This window comes from Liolophura sinensis, chromosome 2 (assembly GCF_032854445.1).
Source record: "Liolophura sinensis isolate JHLJ2023 chromosome 2, CUHK_Ljap_v2, whole genome shotgun sequence".
NCBI classification, from domain to species: Eukaryota; Metazoa; Mollusca; class Polyplacophora; order Chitonida; family Chitonidae; genus Liolophura; species Liolophura sinensis.
The window spans coordinates 25474543-25496865 of record NC_088296.1 but is presented as its reverse complement, the minus strand read 5'-3'; the positions used below and the strand labels follow the sequence as shown (position 1 = coordinate 25496865).

General features: G+C 41.2%; 1 protein-coding gene across 1 annotated transcript in view; it reads left to right on the top strand.

Annotated features, from left to right (window-relative positions):
* The first annotated feature begins 1667 nt into the window (after positions 1–1667).
* Positions 1668–22323, top strand: part of LOC135462748 (NAD(P)H-hydrate epimerase-like) — a 184316-nt gene continuing 163660 nt past the window's right edge. The window contains exons 1-2 of the mRNA XM_064739989.1: positions 1668–1734; positions 4183–4303. Of these exons, the coding sequence (XP_064596059.1) occupies positions 4191–4303 (113 nt within the window). The 5' untranslated portion in view covers positions 1668–1734; positions 4183–4190. The remainder of the gene's footprint in view (positions 1735–4182; positions 4304–22323) is intronic.

Below are 22323 nucleotides of genomic sequence, written 5' to 3'. Positions count from 1 at the left end.
CAAGAACATTTCACTCATACTGTATGACTGAGGCCAACATTAGAATGGTAGGAAACTGGTCAGAGCTCAAGGGAAACTCACAACCATCCGCAGTCTGCTGGCAGGCTGTCCCACAAACGGCCGGACAGGAAGCCAGATTGCGCGTGATGTGAACTCACAGCGATAGCATCGGAGAGGGGTTCATTGTGCTGCATGAATAATTCCTGCGGTAGCACTCTCTCCACGAGCCCACAGAGGCCCTCATATGTGGAGACAAAATATTTAACTATGTAGATGGCACCTAGAATTATGGTTGGAGGAAACCAGACATAGCAGGGGAGAAACCCATCACCATCAGCAGGTTGCTGACAGACCATTCTATGTACCACAGAAGAGGAAGCCACATGAGGTGGACTTGAACTCACAGGGATGACACTGGCGAGACAATGAGCTGTGCTATCTTACTAAACCCTTGGTTTATGGCAAAAATAAGAACCCAGCTATACAGTGAATTGACTGAGGAGAAAATGTTAAGCATGGGCTAAAACAAAACAGGCATCCCATGTCGAGGCACAGGCAAAAATGCCCACATTAGCTGCTCTGTCAGTGACCAGTAAACTCTGGTTGTACAAAAAACAGAAATACATCATGTACGCTCTGCATCAGGAGTACTCAAGACTATCTGGAGTGCTGAAAATTATACAATCCAACCAATGCTTTATAGCTGACACATTTTCATGTCCTACTACACTTGGGGTAACTTTTTTCTGTTTAATATGGAGACCATGTGGTCTGTAGAATCCAGCTTTTGATCTATTTACTGACAAATACTAATTAATGCCATCAACGATTGTTGGCAGAACCTTGCTACATAATAAACACATATCAGGACAACTCTTTAGATGTTATATACCTGGAACATATGCATCAGAATAGTCACTCACGTCTGGATCTTGATCTGAGGAAAAAAGAACAGAATTACAGAAAAATTTCCTTGTAATTCCATTTTCTTCATATTTACATGAAAAATGTACCGGTACACTGACAAAATTTGTAACTTAAACAAAATGTAAGGCCGTCATTTAGACCGTCCCAAAACGTAGAGGTATTTCAGTTAGCAGTGTTGTTGTTGTAGCCGTCATTTTTCAAGTTCGGACACGATCGAAAGTAACACAAGTTGTAAACTCTGTATGATGAGCATTTGTCTACCTACAAACGAAGATATTAAAGGCATAACCATGAAAGAAAATTGTATAGATAATTCAAAACATCCAAACTGTACTCTTTTCTGTCCAAAACACATGGGAAGGCGTTTTCGTCCAACCTTCGTCAAAAACAAGCGCCATAATTTTGACAACTTGAAAGCTGCAACGCGCAGTCGCAAAGTTTTGGTAAAAGTTGTCTCCCTTATGTCGTGTCAGAAAGAGATCTCGGAAAACTTGGCTACCGATGCCTTTTAAATGATGCACTAAAATACTTTTTGTCTGCTTCTTTTCTCTTATTCAGTTATTTGGCATTTCAAACCATATTTTACATATTTTTTACAATGACATACAGTTGAAATTCACATTTGTTTACAAAACAGAATACCCACGTGGTCTTTTCAAGAAAAAAATTATCACTGTGAGGAGTTATTTAGGTACAATATTAAGGTCATAAAGCGACTCCTAGCGGTTGACAGAGTTTGCCAGAGGGTTTACTTGCGTGGACAGGTACATGGTCGTGAAAACGAAGGAAGTGACGAGTGTTTGATCTGTAAATATCAAGTATTCACACGTCTAGTTTTCGAAAAGATAACAAACATGCATTTGTATCCATACACGAGTAACATCAGTAAATGCAACGTTTGAATGCGGACAGGCCGAGGCCGACAAAGTTTGCACGTGCATGCATGGTCGATTAAGATGTGTGAAATTTTACTGGGTTGAAAACGAAAGTAACTTGCTCCCCAGGCCTCTTTACTGTGGTGCCAGTATGTACATGTATGCGGCATTTATGTGTACAAGTGGTCGTATACGAATCTTTCATTAGTCATGACATTGGGCGAGTTTGATGAACTTTTTGAGATTGTCAGGGTTACAACTTATTGAGGGGAAGGGAAATGAGTTTCTAGAACTGGCCAACATTTATCTCACAGTATTATACTGAGCCCTTATACTGATATGGGTCAACTAGTCATTGCACTATCCCCTTAGTGTTGAACACCAAGCGAGGAATTACAACTTCCTCTATTTAAGGTCTTGGGTGTGACCCCACTTTGGTTTAGCCCTGGATCTACCGCTCCCAAAGCGGATGCTCTATCAGCTGAGCCGTCGGGGCTAGTTACATATTTGCTGACTGTCTGAAAGATAAACTGTTAAGAATCAAATTCAGTAAAATCAGAGAACACTTGTAATTAAACGTGAGAAAAAAAAGAAAACCAGTAATTTCCCAACATAAAGTCGCAGTGGAAGAACATGTAAGCCCCAGTGGAACAGCCAGCACATAATTTGCAGGGACATGGCGGAAGTGTGAATTCAAAGCATGCTACATGTTAGTTCAACTTGTTTCATTCAAAAGTTTAAACCGTTGTACTCAGCTGCTAAAAGATGGTTTATGGATACAAACTTTGACAGGTCTACACTTCAGATGAACTTCAGAGAATCAGTGTAGGCCTATACCAGAAATAAGGATAGGTTCAAGCTGTAAAGTTCCGTGAAATTTGCCACTTGGAATACAGTACTACCTGAAGGATGTGGCTCCTAACATCCACGTAGGAAAGGTATAATATCACAAGAGGATGTTCACATCAAACGCTGATCATACAGCCAAGATGGGTGTACCATCCATGTATGATGGGCATAGGACCCACTTTCACATGCTGAACATCACACCTATAGATGCAAACAATAGTCACGAGGCCCAACCCGCACCAGGCATGACACCCCACCCACACCAGTCACAGATTACTGACACCTTGCAGACATGAACAACATCACACCTCTAGATACAGAATGCAAACGATAGTCATGAGGCCCCACCCGCACCAGGCATGACGCCCCACCCACACCAGTCATGAGGCCCCACCCACCAGTCACAGATTATGGACACCTTGCAGACGTGCAGAACATCACACCTATAGATACAGAATGCAAACGATAGTCATGAGGCCCCGCCCGCACCAGGCATGACGCTCCACCCACACCAGTCATGAGGCCTCACCCACACCAGTCACAGATTATGGACACCTTGCAGACGTGCAGAACATCACACCTATAGATACAGAATGCAAACGATAGTCATGAGGCCCCACTCGCACCAGGCATGAGGCCCCACCCACACCAGTCACAGAATACTGACACTTCAGTTGGTTAGCACGCAAGCGCAGCGTAATGACCAAGGAGCTTCTCACCAATGTGGTCACTGTGAGTTCAAGTCACATGCAGGCCTCCTTTCCGGCCTACATGGGGAGGTCTGCCAGCAACCTGCGGATGGCCATGGGTTTCCCCCAGGCTCTGCCTAGTTTATGTGAAATACTCTTGAGTATGGCGTAAAAAACCAATAAAATAAATAAATAAACCAATAAAAAGAAATCTTAAAAATGTAGTCTTATGTACATGTATACATCTGTCACTTGTAGCTTGTCAGGCTTGGAAGTACCATGCATCTGTCACTTGTAGCTTGTCCGGCTTGGAAGTACCATGCATCTGTCACTTGTAGCTTGTCCGGCTTGGAAGTACCATACAGTACATTCTGCATGTCCCCGGGGGCCTCTGTGGCTCAGTTGGTTAGCATGCTAGTGCAGTGTTATGACCCAGGAACCTCTCACCAATGCGCCCGCTGTGAGTTCAAGTCCTGCTCATGCCGGCTTCCTCTCCGGCCGTACGTGGGATGGTCTGTCAGCAACCTGCGGAATGCTGTGGGTTTCCCCTGGGCTCTGCCCAGTTTCCTCCCACCATAATGCTGGCCGCTGTTGTATAAGTGAAATATTCTTGAGTATGGCGTAAAACACCAATCAAATAAATAAATACATTTTTATTCCCCTAACTGGTCACAGCTGCAGGAGGAAAATAGATAGAGTTTATTGGACCAGGTATTTACAAGCCAGGCTCGGTTCCAACAAATTAAGGTTGACACCTTTGTAGCCAAGTTTGTTTTGCTGTTATTGTCTTTTATTATTTGTCTTTAAAACTGAAATATCTGTTCTGTTTCCATTGCTTTCAGGTGCTTTAATGTTTCGATATTTGACCTCCCACTTCTGCCACCAAATTCATAGAACTTCGTGCAAAAAGCCGTGGAATCATAGAAGGATGTCGACATTGATTGGAGATCTGAAGTTCTTGGGGTAAGTGATCTTGCTTGAATTCTTCCAATTTCTTTTTCCAGATTTTGTTTTCACTTTCAGAGTTTAGTGTTTATTTCTAGATATATACGTATATGAGTTTTTTTTTTTTAAAATGCCTGTGCTTGTGGGAAAGCAATACACAAGATGTTGCTGATGGATATATATGTATTTTATCCACAGATACATGTACAAGGTAGCATTGTCGTCTAAATATTCAGCTTTTCACACCCCCATGTACGTACTGTAGCTACATGTAGCTGGGAGTTTGCACCTGTACCATATGTACATATTCATTATCTGAAAAATGCAACTTAATATCAATGTTGCATTAAACCTTAATTTTAATTCATTTTGTAATGTTCCCTTAATTGTGGTTATTACAAACACTACGATATTGTTTCTGAATGTATGCGTTGAAACAGTCCTGCGTAAACCAGCCGTCAACTAATAAGGACGTTCAAGGTCAATAATCGAAGGCCAATTCTCAAAAACGACGTTTAACACAAACCACCAAAGAACTAAGAAAGTGTATAAAGTACAAAAATAGGATGGAATTGTACAAAGAGAAGCAGTCAGTTAATTGTTTTAAACGATGTTGGAAAGACGCAAGCTATGTTCTGCACGACTGCGTGAAATCTGTATTCAATTCGTGTACCATGCTGGAGTATCAGTTGTCAATGAGGAAAAATGTGTCTCTGTTGCACTTTAGTTGCAACTGTTCATATATCCAATGTGACAATCTATTTCAAAAAAGTCATGAAGCAGAGTGCCAGAGATTCTGGACGCTCTGTCCATGTTTACTAACAAGAGAATTATGCTCATTGTGAAAGTTAAGAAACTTGTAGTGAAGGCGTTTGATGGAATAACCTTGACAGTCTAGGTTTTGTAGTAATAACTTGTGGTCCCTTTTGTGTATCTTTGACAGTTTTCTGAGAAATCTCTGTATGAAGTATTTTTGACTGAGGCAAAACAGAATGACAGGGGAATTATTGATGAAATAATGTAATAGTAATAATAAACAAGAATAACCAACTTCCATCTCCCCTCCCCCCTCCCCCTCCCCCTGTTCCCCCCCCCCTCTTATTTAGGAGTAATACCTGATCTCAAAGGACTCAGTATATAAGCAAGGATAAGACAGTTTGACAGAGCAGTGTTATATGATTCATTTTTTGTCTTATTTAATTACCCAACATCAGAGTCTTGAACTCCTTTCTTTTGGTTACCTGTGCGAAAGGTACACCTAGATATGTTTATATTTTGTGCATGTTGGGTTGCCTTGTTGCAGGTAAAGTCTTGAACTCCTTTCTTTTGGTTACCTGTGCGAAAGGTACACCTAGATATGTTTATATTTTGTGCATGTTGGGTTGCCTTGTTGCAGGTAAAGTCTTGAACTCCTTTCTTTTGGTTACCTGTGCGAAAGGTACACCTAGATATGTTTATATTTTGTGCATGTTGGGTTGCCTTGTTGCAGGTAAAGTCTTGAACTCCTTTCTTTTGGTTACCTGTGCAAAAGGTACACCTAGATATGTTTATATTTTGTGCATGTTGGGTTGCCTTGTTGCAGGTAAAGTCTTGAACTCCTTTCTTTTGGTTACCTGTGCGAAAGGTACACCTAGATATGTTTACATTTTGTGCATGTTGGGTTGCCTTGTTGCAGGTAAAGTCTTGAACTCCTTTCTTTTGGTTACCTGTGCGAAAGGTACACCTAGATATGTTTATATTTTGTGCATGTTGGGTTGCCTTGTTGCAGGTAAAGTCTTGAACTCCTTTCTTTTGGTTACCTGTGCGAAAGGTACACCTAGATATGTTTATATTTTGTGCATGTTGGGTTGCCTTGTTGCAGGTAAAGTCTTGAACTCCTTTCTTTTGGTTACCTGTGCGAAAGGTACACCTAGATATGTTTATATTTTGTGCATGTTGGGTTGCCTTGTTGCAGGTAAAGTCTTGAACTCCTTTCTTTTGGTTACCTGTGCGAAAGGTACACCTAGATATGTTTACATTTTGTGCATGTTGGGTTGCCTTGTTGCAGGTAAAGTCTTGAACTCCTTTCTTTTGGTTACCTGTGCGAAAGGTACACCTAGATATGTTTATATTTTGTGCATGTTGGGTTGCCTTGTTGCAGGTAAAGTCTTGAACTCCTTTCTTTTGGTTACCTGTGCGAAAGGTACACCTAGATATGTTTATATATTTTGTGCATGTTGGGTTGCCTTGTTGCAGGTAAAGTCTTGAATTCCTTTCTTTTGGTTACCTGTGCGAAAGGTACACCTAGATATGTTTATATTTTGTGCATGTTGGGTTGCCTTGTTGCAGGTAAAGTCTTGAACTCCTTTCTTTTGGTTACCTGTGCGAAAGGTACGCCTAGATATGTTTATATATTTTGTGCATGTTGGGTTGCCTTGTTGCAGGTAAAGTCTTGAACTCCTTTCTTTTGGTTACCTGTGCGAAAGGTACACCTAGATATGTTTATATTTTGTGCATGTTGGGTTGCCTTGTTGCAGGTAAAGTCTTGAACTCCTTTCTTTTGGTTACCTGTGCGAAAGGTACACCTAGATATGTTTATATATTTTGTGCATGTTGGGTTGCCTTGTTGCAGGTAAAGACCTCTAAACATCGATATAGGACATCACTAAATAGAAAACTTAAAACTGTGCATAAATATACTTTCAGTCAAGTTTTTAGATTTTGTGAACTCTGCAACTCTGACGTCAGAGTTATAGTCAGATATATCATCAATACCGCTCATAAAGCCCATAATAGTATTCAAATATTTGAATGCCTTTCAACATTCTCCCAAAAATCTGAAAAAGATGAATAAAAGTATTCTTTATGATAGTTTTCAGTTGTGTATATGATGAACCTTACTTCATATTTTACATTTCTTTTACTTTAAGTGTCTTTAAAATGGAGATCATGGTGTCTAGTTAGGGTGCTCTTTGAAGCGTCGTCAACATGATGGCGTCTGGTTGGGGTGCTCTTTGAGGTGTCGTCAACATGATGGTGTCTGGTTGGGGTGCTCTTTGAGGTGTTGTCAACATGATGGCGTCTGGTTGGGGTGCTCATTGAGGTGTCGTGAACATGATAGCGTCTGGTTTGGGGTGCTCGTTGAGGTGTCGTCAACATGATGGTGTCTGGTTGGGGTGCTTTTTGAGATGTCATCAACATGATGGTGTCTGGTTGGGGTGCTCATTGAGGTGTCGTCAACATGATGGCGTCTGGTTGGGGTGCTCTTTGAGGTGTCATCAACATGATGGTGTCTGGTTGGGGTGCTCTTTGAGGTGTCGTCAACATGATGGCGTCTGGTTGGGGTGCTTTTTGAGATGTCGTCAACATGATACATGTATCTGTTTCAAAGTGCCTTGGGGTGTCATCAACATCATAATGTCTAGTTGAAGTGCCCCTCTAAGGTATCACCAACATGATGATAATGTCTGGTTGCAGCCCCCCCCCCCCCCTCTCACCCCACCCTGCCGTCCCAGGTGTCCGCAAGGTGTCTGCTTAAAGTACCCCTGAGGTGTCACCAACATGATGGTATTTGATTGGAACCCCTTAATCTGTTACTTCTTGGAAACAAGTGTGAGTCATACTGAAGATCATGTAGTGAAGTCAACACAAAATGAACACAAACCTAGAGAAGACAAGATGAGACTTAGAGACTACAGATGAGCCATAGTTTGACCATTGATGACAGAGACGTGCTGTGGTTGTAGTTGGAGTTTGTGGTAGAGAGTGATGACAGAGACTTGCTGTGGTTGTAGTTGGAGTTTGTGGTAGAGAGTGATGACAGAGACGTGCTGTAGTTGTAGTTGGAGTTTGTGGTAGAGAGTGATGACAGAGACGTGCTGTAGTTGTAGTTGGAGTTTGTGGTAGAGAGTGATGACAGACGTGTTGTGGTTGTAGTTGGAGTTTGTGGTAGAGAGTGATGACAGAGACATGCTGTGGTTGTAGTTGGAGTTTGTGATAGAGAGTGATGACAGAGACATGCTGGGGTTGTAGTTAGAGTTTGTGGTAGAGAGTGATGACAGAGACCTGCTGTGGTTGTAGTTGGAGTTTGTGATAGAGAGTGATGACAGAGACCTGCTGTGGTTGTGGTTGGAGTTTGTGATAGAGAGTGATGACAGAGCCATGCTGGGGTTGTAGTTGGAGTTTGTGGTAGAGATTGATGACAGAGACGTGCTGTGGTTGTGGTTGGAGTTTGTGATAGAGAGTGATGACAGAGACCTGCTGTGGTTGTGGTTGGAGGTTGTGGTAGAGAGTGATGACAGAGACGTGCTGTGGTTGTAGTTGGAGTTTGTGGTAGAGAGTGATGATGGAGACGTGCTGTGGTTGTAGTTGGAGTTTGTGGTAGAGAGTGATGACAGAGACGTGCTCTGGTTGTGGTTAGAGTTTGTGGTAGAGAGTGATGACAGAGACGTGCTGGGGTTGTGGTTGGTGTTTGTGGTAGACAGTGATGACAGAGACGTGTTGTGGTTGTAGTTGGAGTTTGTGGTAGAGAGTGATGACAGAGACGTGCTGTGGTTGTGGTTGGAGTTTGTGGTAGAGAGTGATGACAGAGACCTGCTGTGGGTGTAGTTGGAGTTTGTGGTAGAGAGCTGCATTATTGATTTTATGTCTGTCTGCTGAATTTTAAACTGCAGCACTTATTAAGTGTGCAAAACTAATGTTGATATATGATGATGTCTAGCATGTTGCTGGTTGCAGCGTTTGTGAATCGCGCGGTTACGTAATGGATGTGTCAGATTATTGCATGTAAATGCCCTGCATGACATACCTTGTGTTAAGAGCTGAACTCCCTGCAGGTGCATACAGATTTCACAGCTTTATTTGCATTCAATTTGCCTGTCTAAAATTCTTATTATACCATTTTGATTCATTATTTTTGGATAATAATGACACAAAAAACAATGGCCATCCTTTTTGTTGAGCCTAGAGTAAATATTTAGGGATACACATGTAATTGTGATGTATGATTTCCAATCTTACAAATACATGTCCCACATAAACGTGTAGGGGGGCTGGACACGCCACTAGAGGGTGGGGTATTAAGATGCTAGCCCAGATCTTTCAGTCAGGAGCTAAATACTTGAGGTGTAACTTAAGCCCGAACAACCGCTGTATTAATTGTTGTTTGTTTGTTTTATTACCGACAATTAAGGCTCGCCCATTTTGGAAATCCATACCCTGAATCACGTGTGGGTCCAGAAAACGATACAAGTCCATCTCACATCTTACAAGTCACATCTCTTATCCATATTTAAGCATGCAAGGGTCAAAATGTTTCATTTTTGTTTTTGAGTTCTTTACAGACTGATTACCTTTACAAAAAATAAGATCATCCAGTATGCTTCAAAGGGATGAAATGTACGTGTATTAATTAGATGGTATCTATGTCATGGTAAATTGCCATGAACATGCGTAAAACACGACCATCTTTGAGATGTCTGATATTGTGTATATATATTTGCCATCAGCCTTCTGATGAACTACGATCGTTTTTAGGTCAGTTTTGTTTTGAACTTTTAAAAATGAGTTAAGACCAAATATTTTAATTCCTGAAATTCATTCCTTAAGCATTTGGCATTATCTGGCTTCTCTGATGTTGAAGTTGTGAGAAAACAGGTTCAGCAAGCAGACATGCTGGATGTCATGTTCTTTCTGAGCTTACGCAGAAGGAGTTAACATGTCAAAGGCAAGTTTATAGAGCTGTGATGAATGCTCCACCCAAGGTAAATGTTGAACTTTAGTGTAAGCACAAAGTGATGAACAGGTGAGATGGAGCAGTAAGGCTCATTGTTGCACTATTGTTGCTCCACTATTGCAACATGTAAGTATTCTAGGTACATGCTGTGAAATAAGGGGCATATAGCTTTCCATTTTAGCAGTCAGATACGCATTGTCTATTTTTCTGACATCTGACTGAAAAATATATCACTATTTAGTGTAAATCTTCAACCTGGTCAACGTAAATCTCTTATTTTCTTTTTCCAATGTAACTCTTATCAAAATGGCACTAAAATGATGTTTGTGTGTCACTTTAGCTACAAGCTTCATAAAACTGTGAAAAGTGTTCCCTACATATTAGTTCTCCATAGTTCTCTCAGAATATTTCAAAATGTTATTTGCAGAGGCAGTTGAAAAAGTTGAACAATTATATATTTACTTATTTATTGATTTATTTGATTGGTGTTTTACACAGTACTGAAGAGTATTTCACGTAAACGACGTGGTCAGCTTCATGGTGGAAGGAAACCGGGCAGACCCCTGGGCAAACCCACGACCATCCGCAAGTTGCTGGAAGACTTTTCCCATGTACAGCCTGGAAGGAATCCAGGATGAGCTGGATTTGAACTCACAGAGACCACATTTATGAGAGGCTCATGGGTCATTGCGTCATGCTGACTTCATACCCCGCTTGTCCACAGAGGCCCCATTGAAGAACTAGGGTAACTGTATTTAAACATTGTAGGCCATGACCACAGGTCGGCCAGATATCAAAATCTTCACAGCCAAGACCATCTGTATTGTTCAGTTTCTTTTCAGTTTATGTCTTAATTTAATTCTAACCTTAATTTTGGAACATTTGATGTCATTGTTAGGATAATTTGTCATGTGGTCAAGAGCATTGTTGTGGTCGATTTGAATTTGCTCTCAAAGTGTTCATCATGTGTGACTGATAGGGGTTTACAGCGAGTCCTAAATTCCACCCCAAAATGTGCATTTGGCCAAGTTACTGAATATATCCTTTTTTATGCTGATTGAAACTTACATTTTTCCAGATCAGGAAGAGGTCTATGGTACATACCAATATGGTATGGTTCCATGGTCCATGTCTATGGTTCCAAACAATAAACCTCAAACTTTGCCAAATTAGATTAGAACTCTTTTAGGTCATTTACTGTGATCATGTTGGTTGTGTGGCCTAAATGTGGCCAGTGTTCCGCAGTGTGCCCCACTGTACCCCGTGTACCCTCATTGTGTCCCTGTGTCCCCTCAGTGTGCCCTTGTGTACCCCAGTGTGTGATCCTGTGTGTACCCTTAGTGTGCCCTCAGTGTGCCCCCTCAGTTTGCCCCTGTGTACTCTCATTGTGCACCTTTGAGCCCTCAGTTATCCTGTGTGTACTCTCAGTGTCCCCATGTGCCCCTGTGTACCCTCAGTGTTCCCCTGTGTGCAGTCATTGTGCCCCTGTGTGCCCTCAGTGTTCTCCTGTGTACCACCAGTGTGCCCCTGTGTGCCTTCAGCGTGCCCCTGTGTGCCTTCAGCGTGCCCCTGTGTGCCTTCATTGTGCCCCTCTGTGCCTTCATTGTGCCCCTCTGTGCCCTCAGTGTTCCCTGTGTACACCCACTGTGCCCCTGTGTGCCCTCACTGTGCCCCTGCGTGCCCCTGTGTACCCTCAGTGTTCCCCTGTGTGCCCTCAGTGTTCCCCTGTGTGCCCTCAGTGTTCCCCTGTGTACCATCAGTGTGCCCCTGTGTACCATCAGTGTGCCCCTGTGTGCCTTCAGTGTGCCCCTGTGTGCCTTCATTGTGCCCCTGTGTGCCCTCAGTGTTCCCTGTGTACCCTCACTGTGCCCCTGGGTGCCCTCACTGTGCCCTGTCTGCCCCTGTGTGCCCTCAGTGTTCCCCTGTGTGCCCTCAGTGTGCCCCTGTGTGCCCTCAGTGTGCCCCTGTGTACCCTCAGTGTGCCCCTTTTCTGCCCTGAGTGTGCCCGTGTGCCCTCACTTTACCACTGTGTGGTAGTGTGCCCTCAGTGTTCCCGTGTGCCCTCAGTGTGCCCCTGTGTACCCTCAGTGTGCCCCTTTTCTGCCCTCAGTGTGCCCCTGTGTGCCCTCACTTTGCCACTGTGTGGTAGTGTGCCCCTGTGTGCCCTCAGTGTGCCCCTGTGTACCCTCAGTGTGCCCCTTTTCTGCCCTCAGTGTGCCCTTGTGTGCCCTCACTTTGCCACTGTGTGGTAGTGTGCCCTCAGTGTTCCCCTGTGTGCACTCAGTGTGCCCCTGTGTACCCTCAGTGTGCCCCTTTTCTGCTCTCAGTGTTCCCCTGTGTCCCCTCACTTTGCCACTGTGTGGTAGTGTGCCCTCAGTGTGCCCCCAGTGTGCTCCTGTGTACCCTCAGTGTGCCCCTTTTCTGCCCTCAGTGTGCCCCTGTGTGCCCTCACTTTGCCACTGTGAGGTAGTGTGCCCTCAGTGTGCCCCCGTGTGCCCTCAGTGTGCTCCACATGACGTGAGTAAACCTGTCATCAATACTATTCAGACAGAAATCACGAATGTCACCCTCAGGCACATCTTCAGTGTTACCTGTAGTGCATACAGCTGTCACATTGAGGAATACAGGAATGGTTTCTGAACAAAGATGTGACCGTGTAGTGACAGGGTTGCCATGGGTGCATGATACAACGACAACAATGTATCGGCTTGGACTTGATCGAGTGACATTAATGAAGTGACAGTTTGTGTATATAGGTATTAGAATGGCAAACAGATCTCTGTCCATGGAGGGAGGCACTTTATGTAAAAAAAAAAAAAGAAAAACAATTCATACCAGGTCCCATAAAAAAAGATGTCAAGTTAAAAATCGAAGATATAAATAATTAACATCTATTACAGGTTGATTCAGGGAATTTTGAAATGAAGGGTTCAGATTTAAAAACTAAGGCCTGCATTTATACTTCCAATCACTGAAGTTTTATTGTGCTGATGCTTTACTGTAATCTGTACTCAAGAATATTTCACTTATACGAAGACGGCCAGCACTGTGGTTGGAGGAAACCTGTCAGAGCTCGGGGTGAAAATTAACTCATGACCATCTGCAAGTTGCTGACAAACCTTTCCACGTACGACCAGTCAGAGGAAGTTAATGGTAGCTAAGTGAGGTGACTCAATGAAAACAAATTTGTGGTGATTTCAGAGAAATTAATAATGGCCAGTGTATAGAAGTAAAACAGTGCTGATTGATGCATAATTAAAACACTAAATTAATATGCCCCATAGGCTATGAGATATAATGCCTCATCAAGTCACAATACATACGTAGCTAGACCATGTAAATCCTGGCCAACAGTGGTCCGATTGAATGATATCATTAGGTACACCGTTACTCAGTGATAGGAGACGGAAATATATGGTGTCAGTAACCTAAATATTGGTTGCAGTGTCAGCTGTGTCCAATATGAAGGTTGCTAACACCATATATTTCCATATCCTGTCACTGAGTAACACTAAATTAATAAGCCCCAGAGGTTTTGAGATATATGGTGTCAATAATCCTCATATTGGTTGCGGTGTCAGCTGTGTCCAATATGAAGGTTGCTAACACCATATATTTCCATATCCTGTCACTGAGTAACACTAAATTAATAAGCCCCAGAGGTTTTGAGATATATGGTGTCAATAATCCTCATATTGGTTGAGGTGTCAGCCGAGTCCAATATGAAGGTTGCTAACACCATATATTTCCGTATCCTGTCACTGAGTAACACTAAATTAATAAGCCCCAGGGGTTATGAGATATATGGTGTCAATAATCCTCATATTGGTTGCGGTGTCAGCCGAGTGGTTATCGCTGAGTAACCATGTGATGAATTTACCCTGAAAAGACCCATCAAATCAGTGCAGAAGACCGATGCTTCAGTGATGTGACCATTGTATTCACAACCAAACAAATGGAGATAACCTACTCAGCAGACACATTTGACATCGTCTGAAGGATGCAGGAGTATCCCTATACCCCATGTGACCATTGTTGTCCAGATAATTTTGTCTGATGCAGGATAAGAACATTTCCAAAGTTAACTTCCATTTTAAAGAAAGTTATACATGATTCCACAAAGGATTGCCTTCATGAACGTGGGTATTCCCCTAATGGCGCCGTGTTTGAAATACTCGACTAATTGGGACTTAAAAGTGTAGCATTTTTCACAGGTGACACATTTTCCGTGGTTTTCATTGGTTAATTCATCCACCATGTACATGTAAGGCCGGTTAAGAGATTTTGTAATGTTTAATTGATTTCTTATCAGCTAAATTTAGGTGTTGGCATCAAAAGTATCATTTTAAGGTCCTTTTATGTCCTTTCGAATGTGCCGTTTTAACGGCTAAACCTAAGGTGGGATGCAGTATATAGCCTGATGACTCAGTCTATCAATCAATCAATCCCTTCAAGTTCTGTATATTTCATGTGCACAAATGTATAGCCTTCAGGTTGACATTTCTAGGTCTTGTGACCTACATTCAACCGTGATAGCTGTACTGTCTCGTTAACTGAAACCAAGAAAGTGAAACTGTCCAACTGCAGACCGACAAAATCAGGTGAATTAAATATTCAGGCTATACACATACTGAGAGCTTTAAGGTTTTATTACTTAGCGAAGACTATCAAGGGTAACATTTAATTACCTTAGATGGCCTAACATTTCGCTCACAAAAGTAAAGGCAATTAAATGTTACAAAGTATTATTTTTGGTGCTGAAATTTACAATTTTCCAGTAGAATATCATCCCGTGTCCCAAACAAATTTCAAAACACCTTTCTAAACTCCATAGAACTATTAGAATCGGGAAACATGAACAAGTGAGTGATGCACGAAAACTGTGGTCAGTTACGGTATGTCGTCAGTAGTTATATGTACTCGCATGTTTAATTTTGGAGCATGAAATTGTCCACATTTTTTGCCACAATTTATACTACAGTCTGGCTAAGAAACGCTGGATATATTTATCCAAGAAGACCACATACGCTGTAGGGTGATTCATCATGCCGTATTCTGAGCATGCGTCTATAATCTGGTTGGTGACTGGGCATCAGTATCATTGGTCAGCACCATAGGCGATTAGCCTTAACTGGACGTCAAGTTTGAATTCCAAGAAAACAAATACTCTCGGTAGCGTTGAGTGACGTTTAAGCCACTGAAAAACGAGGAAATCTGACAAATCTCTGCCATCAAGTGTCGGGTGACTTGAGTGAAGAGGATTAGGCATGAATGAGCAGCTTTGCTTTGATTGGTGAGATATTTTAGTCAGAGGTCACTTGTGAACTGATGGAGGTTTTGTATGGTCCAGCTGTCAACTGACATGGACAAATGAAAAAACTGACGAACATTAAGTCATGTTGATCAGTCGATCAGCCGGAAATTGAAATGCCACTGGCGCGATTCATAACTCATTTTTTTTGTCATGCAGCCATAAAATTTTATAAAACACACATGTTGCGTGTATGATTTATGATTTTGAAATCAGGCATAACAGGTGTCATATGTTGAAATTCATGAAACCTGAGTGAAATCTATTTGTTATTTCAGCCTGAATGAGTATAAACTATGGTATCTGAGAATTGATATTGGTAAACATGCGCCTCGACGTGTCTGAAACTCTGATCACGCTCTCTCGGCTGATTATTTGATGACTGGATCGGAGCAGTGTGGAGAAATTCTCAGCCAGCAGGGCCAGGGCCCTCACGAAAGTTGGCTACGGTTGCCAAGGGTGCGCTCAACAAAAACAAATTTGTTGGTCTTGTTGACTGGCATTATTCGCTGGAAATGGCAAAAGTAAGCCGTTCCTACAGCTGCGTGAATGCTGTGCATCAAGCAGACAGAATTGATCGCGGCTCAATGCTTTACTCGTTGACAAATGAGACTGTATTGGGTCATGTGACATTTGTGTCCTTCAAGGAACATGTCAAGATTAAAATCGAAGAGGACAACAGAAACTGAGTGTCTACTGGAATGGAAAAATCTGTAAAACTCTCTTGACTCAATGCAGAATGAATCAGTGCAAAAGGGTTTTGCACTGTGAGAATTCAGGTGAACTCCCATATACTATCTGTGACATTAAAATGTGCTAGAATATGGTAAAATATTTTATTACCATATGTGTTTACAGTACGTGTATATTTTGTTCCGATGTGATTTTGTATGAATTGTCTATCATCAGAATTGGCCAATTGCCTTAAGTATTAAAAAGACTTGTATGACAAGCACAGTATATAATGGAAATAAAAATTTTCTCTGTGGGCAATGAAAGAAATTTGAACGAGTTTGTGTATACTGTAATTCTTCAACCTTTTCACATGTTTGCAAGGTACTTATGCAAGCATGTTCTGAAGGCATTATTTTGTCTTGACTGGTAAAATTATACTTTTTGTGAAGCCCTGAAACTAGGCAATCTAACCAGTGTAGTTTTGCCTCCAAACTCGAATTGTGCTTAAGTTGCACTTTTATATGTGAAAAGGTTGAGGAAGTCATGGATATGCAAAATACCCTTGTTTAGAGTCTTTTATTACAGCAATACTTCATCAAAGTGTGCTCGGTTCGTGCAAAAATAATTTTACATGACCTAACAAGCTTATAATTTCCAAGATGATAAAACCCTTATGATGTCAGGGTTACTGATCATTCTCTGCTAAAAATTTTAAAAAGACACAACCAAAGAGGAAAGTTATGTTTTAAATAAATTGTACATGGGATTTTAGTCAAAAGGTGGCCAAAGTGGAAAGTTTTTGTCATTATAATCTGTAATAATGATACAGGACCTGCATAGATTTTATATAGTACATCTGATGAAATGTCTGATAAAATTATAGTAAGGAAATTAAAAAATTCAACTCTGCTGCAATATTTAAAAAAAATGTTGTCAAGGAGCCACATGAAATCTAATATCAGGCAAATGGATCTTTAGTGTAACAGGAAATCAGACAAAAAATTGTCCTTAAATTTTAGCATTCAGTAGTGCATGTGCAGAAATAAAAGGGTTTTTTTTGTTTTTATTTTGTAATACAGTTTTTAAATGCAAGTTGGCATTAACACTCTTTGTAAACCTGGCAATGCATGTCACCATTAAGGATGTAATTTGGTGTCTCTGTGGCCGAGATGGTTAGGGTACCAGTACGGTGTGATGACCCAGGAGCCTCTCACCAATGATAGTAAGCTGTGAGCTCAAATCAAGCTTTTAGTGACTTTCTCCCTGGCTGAAAGGTTAGAAGGTTAGAACCAGCAACCTGCCTGGTTTCCTACCACCATAATACTGGCTGCTGCGGTATAAGTGAAATATTCCTGAATATGGCATAAAACACGAGTCAAAGAATTATTAATAAAATCACACCACAGGACAGATTTTTGTAAACTGTGTGTAGTAATAAGAGGTCAGTGGTAAACACTGTTTACTGTATGCCATTGAAACCACCCCAATATTATATCAGATTCTTTAATGTAACTTAATTTGCTGACATGAGGGTGTAATCTCCTGACATAAGGGTGTAATCTGCTGACATGAGGTTGTATCTGCTGACATGAGGGTGTAATTTGCTGACATGAGGGTGTAATCTCCTGACATACATTGTATCTGCTGACATGAGGGTGTAATCTGCTGACATGAGGGTGTAATTGGCTGACATAAGGGTTTAATCTGCTGACATGAGGGTGTAATCTGCTGACATGAGGGTGTAAGTTGCTGACATGAGGGTGTAAGTTGCTGACATGAGGTGTGAGTTGCTGACATGAGGTGCTGACATGAGGTGTGAGTTGCTGGCATGAGGGTGTAAGTTGCTGGCATGAGGGTGTAATCTGCTGACATGAGGGTGTAATCTGCTGACATGAGGGTTAAATCTGCTGACATGAGGTGTAATCTGCTGACATGAGGGTGTAATTGGCTGACATAAGGGTTTAATCTGCTGAAATGAGGGTGTAATCTGCTGACATGAGGGTGCAATCTGCTGACATGAGGGTGTAAGTTGCTGACATGAGGTGTGAGTTGCTGACATGAGGGTGTAATTTGCTGACATGAGGGTGTAAGTTGCTGACATGAGGTGTAAGTTGCTGACATCAGGGTGTAATTTGCTGACATGGGGGTGTAAGTTGCTGACATGAGGTGTGAGTTGCTGACATGAGGGTGTAATTTGCTGACATGAGGGTGTAAGTTGCTGACATGAGGTGTGATTTGCTGACATGAGGGTGTAATTTGCTGACATGGGGGTGTAATTTGCTGACATGAGGGTGTAATTTGCAATATTTGGTCTTCCTGGAACTGATTTGTGGACAACTGAATTGAGCAATCTTATCAAGCTCTTGTGTGTTTTTGTACTGCAGGTCCCAGTTTCACAAATATGTCCTACATGTATAGGACAGTGGTATGGTCATAGTGATGTACAGAATATTGTGAGACAAATGTACAATAAAAAAATGTTGTACGCCACTTTGTGAAACTGGGCCCAGGTTTGTATTGCAATTATGGTGTCCAGGCTTTAGTCATGGTGCACGAACAGCTAGCTGCACATGCGCTCCACTGAACGAAGTGCAGATTTTATGCCCTTACACTGACTGTTGCTTGTGGTACTGAAAGGAAAAGTCGAAATAGGCGTCACTGAATAGACCACTTAGAACTATGCATAAATATGCTATGATTACTTTTTTGTAGATTTTTGTGAAAATAGTGAAAGACTCTGAGGTGGGCTTTATTTGGACCTTACGAATCAGAGATTAGAAACTCTTAACGTCACGGGAAGGCTTTCCAACTCTAATCACGGCTAATGTTGGAATAACTCTTTGTGTCTATGAGTAAATGATTATTGAAATAATGTTCCCCAAAGTTTCCTTTCTGCTGGTGAACACCAGGCAAGAAAGGTAATGTCATGTCATAGTTCCTAGATACCGTGGATCTTATGGCCCATGAAGGCCACCAGATAGCTTTCAACACTCTTACAAAAATCTGATAAACAAGATAAACAAAAGTATTTTTATGCATAGTTATCGGTTGTCTTTATGATGGACCTTACTTCATAGTTTAGCTTTCTGTTACTTTAGTGAAGGCTGAATGGCACTTAAACACTTACAGGAGTGTAGCTCAGACAAGCCATTTCCAAATTCAGAAGGCATTCTGAAGAAGGATAGTTAATGCAGAACCCGTACCCCAGTGCTGGGCCTTTCAACTACACAACAATAGAAGCTTTGATGTCTCCTGGATTGATTCTGATTGTTTAAGAAGTCGAAAGCTAGAAGGTAGAATTAGAACTATAAAGTATAAAACAGAAACTGCGCATGGTAAAGTGTATTGATCAGTTTGATTTGAATCCATGTACCTGTGGCCTTGGTGTGTGGTCAAGGATTGGTTTATTTCATTACATTTTTTTTTTATCCACGCAGTTTCGAAGTACCTTAAAAGTGTAAAGTGCAGCAGGAGCTGGACTTAAGTTTCCCAAAACCTTAAAAGTGTAAAGTGCAGCTGAAACCGGTTTTTAATTTCCGAAAACCTTGAAAGTATTAAGTGTAGCAGGAACTGGTCTTTAATTTCTGAAAACCTTAAAGGTATTAAGTGCAGGAAAAAGTGATCTTTAGTTTCCGAAAACATTAAAAGTATAAATGGCAGAAAAAAACTGAGCTTGAGTTGGAAATCTTTTGACGATACTTTTCACTTAATTTATATAAAGTCTTCTATATCAATGAAAAGAACAATTCTTGAGGTAATATATATTTGTTTGGAGTTGAAATCCACAGCAAGAAAGTGGAACAAACTCCAAAATGGCCTATTTTGATGTGTAGGGCATTTACATGCAAGACCAGGGTTCAGTTCCACAACCATGTGAACTGAATGCTGTAGCTGTAAAATGGAGTGCATGAAGCTGCACTCATGGTTTCTAGAGTCATGAAAACAAAATCATTGAGCAATCATGAGTCATGAGTTCTGGAATAAAGTCATAAATTGTGTGGATTTTGGAGGAATTCAAGTCGTGATATGTTGTGACATTCTTTGAACTTTTTAAATTATATATCAATCTGATGGTGAAACGTCTGATTCAGTTTGGAGAAATTCAGGTCATGATATGTTGTGACAGTCTTTGAACTTTTTAAATTATATGTCAATCTGATGGTGAAACACCTGATTCAGTTTGGAGGAATTCAAGTCATGATATGTTGTGACATTCTTTAAACTTTTTAAATTATATGTCAATCTGATGGTGAAACGTCTGATCCAGTTTGGAGGAATTCAAGTCATGATATGTTGTGACATTCTTTGAACTTTTTAAATTATATGTCAATCTGATGGTGAAACATCTGATTCAGTTTGGAGGAATTCAAGTCATGATATGTTGTGACATTCTTTGAACTTTTTAAATTATATGTCAATCTGATGGTGAAACGTCTGATTCAGTTTGGAGGAATTCAAGTCATGATATGTTGTGACATTCTTTAAACTTTTTAAATTATATGTCAATCTGATGGTGAAATGTCTGACTCAGTTTGGAGGAATTCAAGTCATGATATGTTGTGACATTCTTTGAACTTTAAATTATATATCAATCTGATGGTGAAACGTCTGACTCAGTTTGGAGGAATTCAAGTCATGATATGTTGTGACATTCTTTGAACTTTTTAAATTATATGTCAATCTGATGGTGAAACATCTGATTCAGTTTGGAGGAATTCAAGTCATGATATGTTGTGACATTCTTTAAACTTTTTAAATTATATGTCAATCTGATGGTGAAACGTCTGATTCAGTTTGGAGGAATTCAAGTCATGATATGTTGTGACATTCTTTGAACTTTTTAAATTATATGTCAATCTGATGGTGAAACATCTGATTCAGTTTGGAGGAATTCAAGTCATGATATGTTGTGACATTCTTTGAACTTTTTAAATTATATGTCAATCTGATGGTGAAACATCTGATTCAGTTTGTGTGTTATGTCTGCAATGCTGTTCTTCAGATTTTACCCTTATGGGGGTAGATTTGGTCCTGAAAAAATGAAGGAATTAGTTTTTGTTCTGAAAAATTTGTGGCAGCCTTGCATGTGCACAGAGAGCAGAGAAAAGATTTTAGGAAGTTTTATGTATTCAGTGCCAAAAAAAAAGTATTCAAGACTGTGTTCAAAGTTGATGAGAGAGTATATTGACCAGACATGTACATGACTGTACAATGTACATAATCTGGCTATGTGTTACTGAGGTGTGTACTGGTTACATGTTACTGATGTGTGTACTGGTTACGTGTTACTGATGTGTGTACTGGTAGTGTGTAACGGTTACGTGTTACTGATGTGTGTACTGGTTACATGTTACTGATGTGTGTTCTGGTCACGTGTTACTGATGTGTGTAGCGGTTACGTGTTACTGATGTGTATTCTGGTCACGTGTTACTGATGTGTGTTCTGGTCACGTGTTACTGATGTGTGTACTGGTCACGTGTTACTGATGTGTGTTCTGGTCACGTGTTACTGATGTGTGTACTGGTCACGTGTTACTGATGTGTGTACTGGTCACGTGTTACTGATGTGTGTACTGGTCACGTGTTACTGATGTGTGTACCGGTTACGTGTTACTGATGTGTGTACCGGTTACGTGTTACTGATGTGTGTACCGGTTACGTGTTACTGATGTGTGTACTGGTCACGTGTTACTGATGTGTGTTCTGGTCACGTGTTACTGATGTGTGTACCGGTTACGTGTTACTGATGTGTGTACCGGTTACGTGTTACTGATGTGTGTACCGGTTACGTGTTACTGATGTGTGTACCGGTTACGTGTTACTGATGTGTGTTCTGGTCACATGTTACTGATGTGTGTACTGGTCACGTGTTACCGATGTGTGTACCGGTTACGTGTTACTGATGTGTGTTCTGGTCACGTGTTACTGATGTGTGTACTGGTCACGTGTTACTGATGTGTGTACCGGTTACGTGTTACTGATGTGTGTACCGGTTACGTGTTACTGATGTGTGTACTGGTCACGTGTTACTGATGTGTGTTCTGGTCACGTGTTACTGATGTGTGTACCGGTTACCTGTTACTGATGTGTGTACTGGTTACGTGTTACTGATGTGTGTACTGGTTACGTGTTACTGATGTGTGTACTGATCCTGGAGCATGTACTACTTACCCACAGGACAAAGTCCAATTCTTGCTCAGAATTAATGACTAGCCCAATACCTTTGACCCGCGAAGCATAGAGTGATTAAAAGGTTGCTTGACAGCTCATTTCCTCTTGGGGGGGATCAGTGCCGCCTTTCCTCCGCGGCTAGTGATGCATTATGGGTGTTCTGGGCCC